At 36.1% G+C, this 12750-nt stretch overlaps 1 protein-coding gene across 8 annotated transcripts in view; it reads right to left on the bottom strand.

Annotated features, from left to right (window-relative positions):
• The window catches only part of PTPN4 (protein tyrosine phosphatase, non-receptor type 4), a 192944-nt gene that overhangs the window by 107748 nt on the left and 72446 nt on the right, over window positions 1-12750 (bottom strand). For 5 of the 8 annotated variants that reach the window (XM_023534124.1, XM_023534122.1, XM_011366099.2 and 2 more), the window contains 2 exons: window positions 4645-4687; window positions 4468-4567 (listed from right to left, as the gene is read on the bottom strand). In XM_023534124.1, the coding sequence (XP_023389892.1) occupies window positions 4468-4567; window positions 4645-4687 (143 nt within the window). The remainder of the gene's footprint in view (window positions 1-4467; window positions 4568-4644; window positions 4688-12750) is intronic. The other 3 variants (XM_011366098.1, XM_023534123.1, XM_023534126.1) reach the window with 1 other exon arrangement.

The following is a 12750-nucleotide window of genomic DNA, read 5'->3' as shown; positions in this document are numbered from 1 at the left end:
CAACAGGACAATTGCATTAAGGCTACTTAAGCACTAAAGTTTTAAAAGAGTGCTTCCTAAACGTAGTGGAATATTAGAATCACCTGAGAAGCCTGTACTGTCTCTGCATAGGTCCCTACCCGAAACTTATTAAATCAGAGTTTCTAGAGGTGTGGTCAAGGCACAAGCTCCCCTAAGTGATTCTAATTGGTAATCAGGGTAGAGAATCATTAATGCACACTATGATAATAAAAAAAACTAGCCACTTACTTCATTTTACCAAATAGTACCAGTTACAAGATTACAGGATATTCCATTGTAAAGGATTTTTGAAATAATGCATTATTTCTAGTGAAAACAAATACTTTTCTAGACTGATAGACTGAACACATTAATTCCTCAATTATCAAACTTGACTTTACTTTCTTCTATATCAGGAAGATATTTTGACTTAATTATTAGTGAGACAGTTATTCCTTGATTATGCTTTTAATATAGGCTATAAAAGAATAAACACATTCAAGCTCCATTAAGAAATTCAAGGAGTTTTTTGAGTGAAGTAAATTATGAATATGGCTATAATTGGCAAGGTTTTATTTGTTTGTGCTAACAAACTTTTCGTAAACATGAAATACATTAGAAATCCAATTTAAAATTACTGATCTTTTAATTATAAATATTTCTTATATATTTAAAAATCTGATTACTAAAACATATATTACAGAATACTTTGTTACTTGATTTCAAGTTATATGTACCAGGAAATAATAAAATGCATTTAAAAATACTTTATAATTCACAATTTTCATTAATTCAGAGTAGTTTCCTTGAAGTTCATCTAAAATTACTTTAAGTAATTTTTACTATACTAAGAATCTTGTTATTTTAATTAACAACAACAAAACCTAAGAGCTGCAAGATTAAACTAAAGGGTATTTATATAATACAACTTTGCTATTCAAGATAAATTAACTGGGATACCATTAATTTTTTTTTTAATTTATTTAGTTTCAAGTATACAGTACATTGGTTAGACATCTATATAGTTAGTAAAATGATCCCAATTGTTCCCTCCCTCTCTTGACCTCAGCTCCACCTAGCCAATGTATTGTTAATTGCATTCCCTATGTTATGCTCCCCATCCCTATGACCATCCATCAGCTACTAATTTGTACTTCTTTAACCCTTCACCCCATTCTCCTAGACCCCCATTCCCCTCTCCCCTCTGTCCGCCACCAAATTGTCCATTATATTTGTGAGTCTGTTTTTGATTAGTTTGTTCTTTTTATTCCTTAGATTCCACAGATAAGTGAAATCATATAGTGTTTATCTTTCTCTGACTTAAATACCTTCTAGGTCCATCAAAGCAATATCTTTTTCCATCTCCTTCCTTGTCATATGTAGGGGTTTTGTTTTCTTATCCTTTCAGCCACTCTACCTTTTGGTTGGAGCTCTTAATTCTTGTCCATTTAAGGTACTTATTGATAGGAATGCAGTTGTTACCATTCTTTATTCCTGTTTTTGATACATGTTTTTTCTTCTTAAAGAAGCTCTCCAACATTTTCTATAATTCTGGCCTGGTGGTGATAAATTCCTCTAGCTTATTTTTGTCTGGGAAGCTCTTTATCTGTCTTCAACCCTAAATGATAGCTTTGCTGGATAAATTATTCTTGGTTGTATATCCTGGGTCTTCATCCTGTTGAATATTTTTTACCAAGTCCTTCTGTTCTGCAGAGTTTCTTTTGAGAAATCAGCTGCCAGCCTTATAAGTAACTATCTGTTTTTCTCTTGCTGCTTTCAATATTCTTTCTTTGTATTTAAGCTTTGGCATTTTAATTATGATGTGTCTTGGTGTGGGCTTTTTTTTCCCCCCTCTTTAATTCCCTCCCCCTCACTTCCACCCCTGACCTATGGATGTTGCCGTCTCCCCTTAAGAACTGGATCTCTGAAGGCGGGGTGTCTCCTCCCACATTCTCGTGGCATGTACCCAGGGCCTGGGGCCCCCCAGGTTATGATTCGGGGCTCCACCTGGGGCGTGAATCCAGGACCTTGTGTGTGTAAAGCAGACATGCTAACCACTACACTATGGAGCCACCCCTTGGTGTGGGCCTCTTTGGATCCCTGATTTTGAGGATTCTCTGAGCTTCATGGGGTTTTATGTCCATATCCTTCACCAGGTTAGGGAAGTTTTCCATCATTATTTCTTCAAACAGCTGTTCAACATCTTGATTTTCTTCAGTTACACCATTCAGATAAATATTTGGAGCCTTAATAGTGTCCCATATCCTCCTTAAATTATTTTTATAGTCTTGGCATCTTATCTCTTGCCATTCTGACTGAGTGTCCTGATTGGCTTTCATGTCCTCTAGATAGGTCATTTGATCCTTTTCTTTATTCACTTTGTTTATTCCATTTAATATCCTTCTCATTCTCAGATAATGTGTTCTTCATTTCAAACTGGTTCCCTTTTATAATTTCCATTTTTGTTTTTTATCTTTGTTAAAGTTCTCACTGAATTTATCTACACGTCCCAAAAGCTCATTGAGCATCTTTATAACCAGTGTTTTGAACTCTGCATCTGTTAGATTACTCGGCTCCACTATATCTGAATCTCTGTTTTACTCTCTTATATGGTTTCTGCTTTTTTGTCTTCCCATGTTGGCTGTCTTTCCGTGTCTGTTTCTATGTACTAAGCAAAGGTCCTAAATCTCCTGGTCTTATTAGTGTGGATTTGTGAAGTAGGTGTCCAGTGACACAGTCCTGAGAGGGGTTCAGCTGCAGGCCAAATTTAGCCCAAACCTCTACCTCTCTGGGGCCACTTGTTAAGATTCAGCAAGGAATCTACAGAGGCTGTGCTCATAGTTGCCTCAAAAGGCCACACCAGAAACCGAAGCCAGCTGCCTCCACCAGTGTGAGTCTCAGCAAGGAACACCTGACTTGCTGAGGTATACCTGGAGGTGGCTTGAGTGGGGCCCGAACTGGAGTAGGCGGGGTTTCAGGGAATCCTCTGGGCGGAGGGACCTCTATTATCCAGCTTGATGATGTCAGGGCTATGGCGGGGCTGTGTCAGGCGCATTGGTAGCGGGGAGGGCTCAACAGAGAACAATGGATACCACCAGGCACTTCTGTACAGAGCGAGTGTCTCCTCAGCCCTCACTCCAACAATGTCTCCCTGTAAGTCCCTGGTGCCCCCAGCACGCAGCCGAACGGGCACTGGTGCTCAGAGCGACCAGGTCTGTCACCCGAAAATCCACTCACAGATGTGGCCCCTTTAAGAGGCGTCTGCCTCTGCTGCAGCCTCCATTTTACTCAGCAGCTCGGGACGGGGCGGCCCCGAGTCCTCATCCTGTCCTACCTTCTGCCATTGCAAGGTGATTTCTTGGATTTCTCCCTAATTGTATGGCTTGTTCTTCTAGATCCCAGGCGATTTTTCCTTGCTGCTGCTTCTTGTTTCTTTCACAACCTTAATTTGGTTGCCAGAAGGATGAACATAGCCTCTATCATTTATGCCATTATTTTTACAGCCATCGATACTATTAATTTCAAAATTTAAGACTGCCTATATTACTGAGTTCTCCTGTTTTGAAAAAGGTAGTATCCTGACCTCCAACAAACATATTGAAAATGACTCTTAAGGATTTTTCTTAACTGGTCTACTTGAAAACTCTACCTCACAAACACCCGAGAATTGGTAAGTACAGCTAAATATCTTTAATTTATTCATTTGTTTCTCCACTTCACCGTAGTATTCTAAACAATAATAATGCATTAACATCTAACAGCCTATCTACACATTTTTAGATACAGAATTTTAATTTGGCAAATATCTTTAAGAGTAATTCTGAATATAGTCACTGACCTTTATGGAAGGTATAATCTGCTAATTTTTTATTCTGTCTTTTTTTTTTTTAATGAATTCTGTCTTTCAAGCAACACACAAGGTTATCATTCAGGTTATTTTAATAATGACAGTTACCACACTGTAATTATTTCTCACTATTTCTACCTTAAATAGTTCACTTAACATTCATACACTATCAAAATGTTCCTCTGGGTCATTCTTCTGTATACAGTATTTTCAATTTGTGGTTGGGAATCCACATATGCAGAAGGCCGACTTATATGTGACTTTTGACTGCATAGGTGGTCAGTGCTAAGGCTTATGCTGTTCAAGGGTCAATTATATATAGAATTTACTTTTACAAGGAAAAAAAAAAGCAGGCACAATTTTCACATGTAGAAAATTTTAATATTTATATATCTCAGGAGGCTGCTTGTAGCTCAATGGGGCGGCCCTGGGTTCCAATCTCCTAAAGCCCTCTCGGTCATCCCAGAAGAGAGGAAACTTACCTTGAAACCTGTAACTCATTCTGTGCGTTGGCTGATAAACTCAAAACTGTAGCATGATAATCTATTTTTGCTTAATTAATTTCAAAATGTCATAACAGTTTTGACAATATTTTCAAGAAAAATATGCCCCATACCCACCTTGTATATTCTTCTTGCAACTTGTTGGGGTCACTTACGAAAAATTTGACTCTAAAGTTCAAACTGTAAGGCGATCCTCCTAGAATTAATAAAAGCAGTTCTAATTAATCAGATTATATTAACCCTTTATCTTTATAAAGTATACTTGAAAAATATCAAATAAATATGTATGCTCACTCTTAAGCTGCTTCCTTATTGGTTTGTTCGGATCCAGCCACCTCTGAAAAATAAAAAAGACTGATTTCATTTTTCCTTGAGGAACTAATACATCGATTCATGCAAATCTGTCCCATCTGAAGATTAATGCTAAAAACTGCATATTTGAAAAGGCCTAGGTAGGAATAAATAATCTACAGACATTCACATCAAACAAAATTACAATGGAAAGTACTAAATGTATTTGTGGTAGCTTTAAGATTTTAATTTCCCATCAAATTATACAGTATACCAAAACATCTATTCCTAAAGTAAAAATGCTTAATAATCACAACAATCTGAAGTGATCTGTGTTAATACAACTATATTATGAAACAGTCTGGCGAGTTTTAAAAATTCTCTTTCATAAAAATATGCTCGGCCTTATGCTCTCATTCAGACAAAATTTAACTCTACTGCATGAAAATCTACTCTTAAGAAAAATTTTGTAACTTCTACCCTATTCCTTAAAAATAAACCACATACACACCCCCCCAAAGAAAACCACACTGATTTTCTAAGAGATAATGTTTAGTTTGAGAAAAGACTGCTTCTTCTATATGAGGGCTGTAAATAGTCTCTCTCAACACTTCTGAATCCTAGTTAAGCTCTATTTTAGAAAAACTAACTGAATTCAGAAAATATTTCAACTGCTAACATATTTCACTTAAAGAAATTAAAGAACCGCAAATTAGGTAATAGATGTGGCAGTATTTTCAAAGCACTACACAAATACAAGCTTATGTACCGTTATTTAAAAACCTTACTCCTCCCTCCCATACTTGATTCCATGAAGAACACATAGATTTTACTAAAATGGCTGGGACTAATCCATGAGTCTCTCCTTTCCATTATTCTAACATCCAACACATCAAATCCAGCTGATTCAACCTTCAAACTGTACCTAGAGTTTAACAACTCTCCATCTACTCTGCCAGAGCCTCTTAATTGCTATCTCTGCTTCTTTTTTTCAAAGCAAACGAATTTCAGTTTGTTTTTATTTCAGGTTCACTGTTTCCCTTATATTTTATCAGTTAGAATAAACAGTCAAAACGTGTTAGGAAATAAATCAAGTCGTTCATCAGAAAATAAAATTTTGTTGGTTTTTCCACGTGATTAAGTATTATAGGTCTACTAACAAAAATGAAAAATCAATACTTGTATATTCCAAATTTTCCAAGTTTCTCCACTTCACATTTTAATTATTAGTTTAAATTCATACAATCACTATGTAAAGTAACTAAGTATATGATTCAAAATATATTTCTTTATGATGGTTTGAAAATTTGTGGTAGTTGGTTTTCAATTACTAGACATCTATGAAGATCTCATCAGTGCTAGCCAGTTAATTAGAAAAAATATGACGAATAGTACTATGATGGAAATTTCAAAATATTTAATAGGGAGAAAACAATGTACTAAGAGTGAAATATATTTCGTTTAATTAGAATATACATTGCCTTCTAATCCAGCTAATATACTTCAGTCAGCAGCAAACTGAAGCCATATATTATCAATGATCTCTCAGATCACTCTTAAGTATATAATCTGGGTTATATTAAATAACCTTATTTAGGTAACCACTTTAAATATTTGTAGACTCAAGTACTTCTTAAAGTTTTCAGTTACTGATTTTCAAATCTTTGTAGGTATAAGCCTCTCAGAAGGGCAAGCATAATCAGGTTTCCTGCCCATTTGGTCTTTTCCTTTGATAACCACCTATGTTACTCTTACAGCCTGTCAATTAGCATTTAATGAGAACCTGCTGTGGGGCTAAGGCCTCTAACAGGGCCTAGAACCAAACAAAAGGTTAGGTTTGCCTAGAGAAGCTTACAATCAAGTTGGTGGTTTTCATGAGCATAAGTTAGCATAGGTTTGCTTGATTTTGTTTATCAACAGCAATGACAAAGATGTTTTTCTAGAGGTAGCACTGGCTTTGACACTTCCCTTCAGCTGATACTAATAAAAAAATAATGACAAAGTTTATACAGAATCCCAGTAGGACAGTCTCCAGAAGTTTGCATAACCATAGATCAGATTTATAATAAAAAGTACTGGAATGTTTCTTAATTAGCCACACATTAAGCTAAAATGTGTTAGAATTCTTCACGTTTTAAGAGTAAAATTTCAGGACATACTTGTGATCTCTTCTAACAAGTAAGACAGGAGGGAAGTTTTGAGTGAGGATTTCCAACCAAGCCATGTACAACCAATTGATATAGATCCTTTTCTTGCCACCGGAAGGCTCAGGACTATGAGATTAGCAGTTCTTGAATGCTCCTTTAAGAATTCAGCCAAACTCGGCAGTAACTCTTTTCTTGACTGCTTCAAATTCTGCATCTGTCCCTGTTTCTTAACATCTCTTCATCCTCCATCTAAAAGCCAGAGTAGTCTTTTAAAACATAATGTCTCTTCTTTGCTTAATATCTCTTGACAATTTCTCAATGCAAGGTTCAAAGTCCTTAGCACGATCTCTTTATACCTCTTACTCAATTTACTAAGCTCCAGCTATAATGGCCCCCTTTCTGTTACTCAAAAGATGCCATCCTAGGGTCTTCAATTTCAAGTTTCCTTATGCATAGAATGTCCTTCTCCAGGTTTCCCATGGCTGAGTCCTTTCATTACCTGTGCCACCTCCTCGGAAAGGTCTTCATTGACTACTCTATTAAAAGTATGTCAAAAAGCTTCTATTTACTTAGAAACAGGCAAAGAACACTGAATTCTTTCATAACATTTTTTTTTCACTGTAATATGTTTGGTTTACATTTTTATTGCCTATCTCTTTCATTACATTATGAACTCTATGAGGTAAGGGATAAAATTTGATTCATTCAAAGCTGAACAGTCAGAACCTAGCACAGGACTTGGCATATAATATCAATTTTAAATATTTGGTGAAGGACTGACTAAACCTGTTGAATGACTCAACAGTCGGCGGGGGTGGGGGAGTGGGGTGTGCGCCAATAATCAGCTGGTTTTCACTCCTACTTAATATATTTGTTTCCCTTATATATTCACATGTTATCTATCTTTCTACCCATCTATTAAGCTAGTGATTTTGTTCTTCAGTATTTATAAGAAAAGTTGTAAATTACTTTCATTTTAATACTTGTCTAAAATCAAAATTTGGGATCAGTTCATCTATATAAAGCTTGCCTCCTTAATTCAGTTTCCCTTAAAAATATTCTGATATCAGAGATAGAAACACATTTACATACACAAATAGATGTGTTAAACTGACATGGCTTAGAAGGAATACAATGATAAACACTGGGAAATTCAAAAGACTTCATCAATGATGTTAATGAGATAGGACTCAGGATCTTGGCTTAAGCCAAGAAGATGGAGCAATGCTATAATGAGCACTACTAGACAGTAAAGATAGTGTTCATAGTAAAAACACACTGTCAAAAGAAAAACAAAGGAAAAAAATAACACATAAAGAAGTTCTACAAATCAATAAGAAAAAGATCAACACTAATAGAAAAACAGGCAAAGAATAAGAATAGAAAGTTCACAGAAAAGGAAATATTTTTTGATATTTTTTAATTGCAAGTAACTGAAACCACTTAAGTATATGAAAATATATATAATCTTGATCATATTTAGAGAAATATAAAAGTAATCTACTTTAGGTTATCATTTTTCAACAACACTGGCAAATATTAAAACTTTTAATGATATATCACAATGGCAAGAATGTGAGGAAAATAGGCACATACATAGCTTATGAGAATATAAACTGTACCATCTCAATGCAGGACAATTTGGCAATATTTATCAAAATACAAAATGTGTATGACCATAGATCTAGCATTATTCTTATACAGAATTTTATTGAGATATATTTCACGCAATATAAAATCCATTATTTTAAAATGCACACTTCAGTGTACTACTTTATTATATTAAGTTGTACAATCATCAACACTAAATAATGTCAGAATATTTGCATTACCCCCCCGACAAAATCCTGTTTCTATTAGTAGCCAGTCCCAATGCTCCACTAGCCATAGCTCTTACCAACTTCTCATCTACTTACTGTCTTTATGAATTTGCATATTTTGGACATTTAATGTGAATGCAATCATACAATAGGTGGTCTTTTGTGTCTAGCTTCTTTCACTTAGTCCACTAGACCCAATTATCCATGGGGGATACATTCCAAGACCCCCACTGGATGCCTGAAACTGGAGATAGTACCAAACCCTATACGTACTATGTCCTTTCCTATGTATACATACCTATGATAAAGTTCAATTTATAAATAAGGTACAGTAAGAGATTAAAAACAATAATAATGAAATAGAACAATTACAACAATATACTGTAATGAAAGTTATGTAAATTTGGTCTCTCTTTCAAAATATTTTGTTACACTATACTCACCCTTCTTGTGATTATGTGAGCTGATACAATGCCTGTGTGATAAGATGAAGTGAGGTGAATGACATAGGCATTGTGATGTACCGTTAAGCTACTACTGACCTTCTGATGATATGTCAGAAGGAGGATCATCTGCTTCAAGTCATCCTGGATCACAAGCTATGAGCAACTACTAAGTGACTAACAGGTGGGTAATGTATACAGTATGGATATGCTGAACAAAAGGATAACTAACATGCAAGGTTGGGATGGCATGAGATTTCATCACACAACTCAAAATGGTGTGCAACTTTAAGTTATGAATTTTTTATTTCTGTGATTTTCCAAGTAATATTTTTTGATCGCAAGTAACGGAAACCATGGAAAGCAAAACCACAGATAAGGGGGAACTACTGTACAATGTTTTCAAGGTTCATCCGTGTTGTAGTATGCAACAATACTTCATTCCATTTTATAACTGACATTTGGGTTTCTATCTTTTGGCTATCATGAATAATAATGCTATGAACACTTGTATACAAGTTTTTCTGTAAATAAATGTTTCAATTTTCTCAGATATTTGTGGAGGAGCAGTATTGTTTGGTCATATGGTAACACTATATATAATTTTTAGAAGAATTGCCAAATTCATTTTCATAGTGGCTGTAACTTTTTACATTCCTACTATGTATGAAGGTTCTTATTTCTTTGCATCCTCATCAATACTTGTTCTTAACTATCTTTTTAATTATAGCCCTCCTACAAGGTGTGAAGTAATATGTTGTTCCATTTTATTGCTGGATAATATTCCATTTTATAGATATATCACTTTTAGTTCATTCATTCATTAGTTGATGAACATCTGAGTTATTTCTTTGTACTTTTAACTATTATGAATAATGCTAATATGAATATCTGAGTACTAACTTTTGTGGACATGTTTTTAATTCTATTGGGTATATATCTGGGAGGGAAATTGCTTACAGTAACTTTTCTGTTATAGCTTAGAAACAAGTATTGTAAGCCCTCTAATTTTGTTCTTATACAAATGGGCACTGAGAGTATATCACTACCTATATTTAGTCACATACCATATTTACTGTGCTAAAATTTCTTGTACCAATTGAATTACTGTGGTATATCTGAGATAAGATTAATTGTTTGCAATGCAATACATGTAAGTTTAAAATGTGGTATTTTATGAGAAATGATTAATATCTAGTACGTATTAATAGCTCATAGAGAGGTTCCAGTTCAAGATGTAGGAAGATCCTAAACACACCTACTTCCATGGACACACTGAATTTAAAAGCTATATACAGAACAATTCCCACTAAAAACAACCCAAAAAATTACTGAGCAACTTTTACACATAGGATGAATAAGAAAAAACCCACACAGAAGCGAGTAGGAGAGGATGAAACACAATCTTACCATAAACCCCACCCTAACATGGCAACCTGCAGTCAAGAGGGAACTCACAACCCTGGGCTTCTGCCTGAAGAGCAAAGGGTTTGAACCACACATAAGGACCCTAACTTTTAAGACCTGCAACTGAGAAATGAGCCCCTAAAACTTATAGCTCTGAAGGCCAATGGGGCTTGTGATCATAAGACCTGTACAACTATAGAGAATTGAGAAACCGTTCTTAAAGGGCTCATGCCCACTCACCCACCCATCCCAGTGCACCGAGCAGAGGCAGCTGACTGAACACTGTCCAGATTTTCTATGAAAGCAGCTTATTTGATTATCCAAAAGCATGGGCCTCAAGGGAAGGTACCTAATTTAATACATATCTAGGGGCCTACTGAAATACTCTCCAAAGATTGGAGGCTGGCAGGCAGGCAGTCTTTTCGTTCTTCCTCTGCTTCATACCAGGTTGCAGGTATCTCTCAGGAAAGGGGTTGTATATTCTTCATCTGGTGCCCTAATTTTTACAGTTGCCACCCAGGAGATAACTCTAAATTGCTTGGCTCTGGTGGCCAGTGGGGCTCCACCTTGCAGGTCCCACAGTAATGTTAACAAATAGAAAGAGTTCTTAACCAGGGCATTGCAGTCGGGCAACAGATTGAGACACCTGTGCCTCAGTCTTTCTGTGAAAAGAGCCTATGAGCTTATCTTCATAGCTGTGGCTGGAGGAGCAGGCATATAAACACATATCTAAAGCCCAACTATAATCCTTTCCAGAGACCACAGAGGGAGGATGCTATCTTTGAGCTCTGCCTCTGCTGCACTACAGACCACCAGTGTCTATTGAAGGAGAGCATGTACATGTATCTGATGCTATTTTTGTGGCTGCCACTCAGAGGATGCATGGTTTTGGTAGCCAACGTGCATTCATGGGTCCCATGGGACTGAGGGGCAGGCCTCTTGTTTAGCACATACCTAAGAGCCTATTTAGGTCTCTCCAGGAAAGAAGGTGGATGCATGTGACCTTTGTGCTCTCCCTCTGTCCTGCACCAGGCTGTTGGTGTCTCTGAGAAAGGAGTTGGTATACACATCTGATGCCTTGACTTACGTGTCTGCTACCCAGAGGACACATACTTTTATAGCTCTAGTGACCAGTGGTAGGCTTGGGTTCATGGGTTCAACAGGACAGTAATAAACAAACAAACAAAAAGGTCTTAACTGCCTATCACTCCAGGGCTCAGCACAAAGGGAGCAGACAGAAATGCCTATCTCCCAATTTTCCCAAGAAAGAAGTATTAGTTACATACTTTAAAAGTTGCTGCCTGAGAGTCTGGATTCCAATGAGGTGGAAACTAGGTGCTGACTGAGATCCTCCCATTTGGGACAATGGCTGGCCTTAGCACACCCTTAACTACCGGGAGCTACTAAAAATAAAATAGGCTGTTTGAACAATCATAAATGCTTAAGAAACAACCAAGAGCTAGGGCCAGGTTGAAATGATAAGGTTCATCTCCTTCAAGCCTGGAAGAGGTAGCTGTTTTAGCTAATGCATAGCAAATAACACATAAGAGTCAAGGAAAATGAAGAAATAGAGAAATATGTTCCAAATGAAAGAATAAGATAGAGGCTCAGAAAAAGACTTTAATGAAATGGAGATACGTGATTTACCTGCTAGAGTTTAAAAGAGGTCAGAGAGATGTTTAATGAGCTCAAGAGAAGAACAGATGAATACAGTGAGAATTTCAACAAAGAAAAAGAAAACATTAAAAAGTATAAATAGAAGTCATAGAGCTGAAGATCACAGTAACTTAAATAAACAAACAAACAAAAAAACCAATAGAGAGGTTCAACAACAGACTAAATGGATCAATGAACTCGAAGACAGGGCAGTGGAAATCACTCAATCTGAAGAGCAAAAATGAAAAAGAATGAAAAAGAGTTAAGATAGCTTAGAGGACTTATGGGACAACATCAAGTGGACCAACATTCATATCATAGGGGTTTCAAAAGTAGAAAAATGAGAGAAAGAGGCAGAAAACTTATTTGAAGAAGTAATGGCTGAAAACTCCCTTAATCTGCAAAGAAAACAGGCATACAGGAAAAACAGGAATCCCAGAGAGTTCCAGAGAAGACGAAACCAAAGAGACTCACATTAAGACACGTTTTAATTAAAGGGTCACAAGTTAAAGACAAGGAAAGATTCTTAAAAATAGCAAGAAAAAAACAATGTGTTATGTAAAAAGGAAACCTCTGCAAGCCTATAAGCAGATTTTTCAGTAGAAATTTTTCAGGTTAGAAGGGAGTGGCATAATA

The sequence above is a fragment of the Pteropus vampyrus genome, unplaced genomic scaffold (genome assembly GCF_000151845.1).
Source record: "Pteropus vampyrus isolate Shadow unplaced genomic scaffold, Pvam_2.0 Scaffold120, whole genome shotgun sequence".
Classification (NCBI taxonomy): domain Eukaryota; kingdom Metazoa; phylum Chordata; class Mammalia; order Chiroptera; family Pteropodidae; genus Pteropus; species Pteropus vampyrus.
Note: the sequence above shows the minus strand (reverse complement) of the source record. Positions and strands in the feature narration are given on the sequence as shown.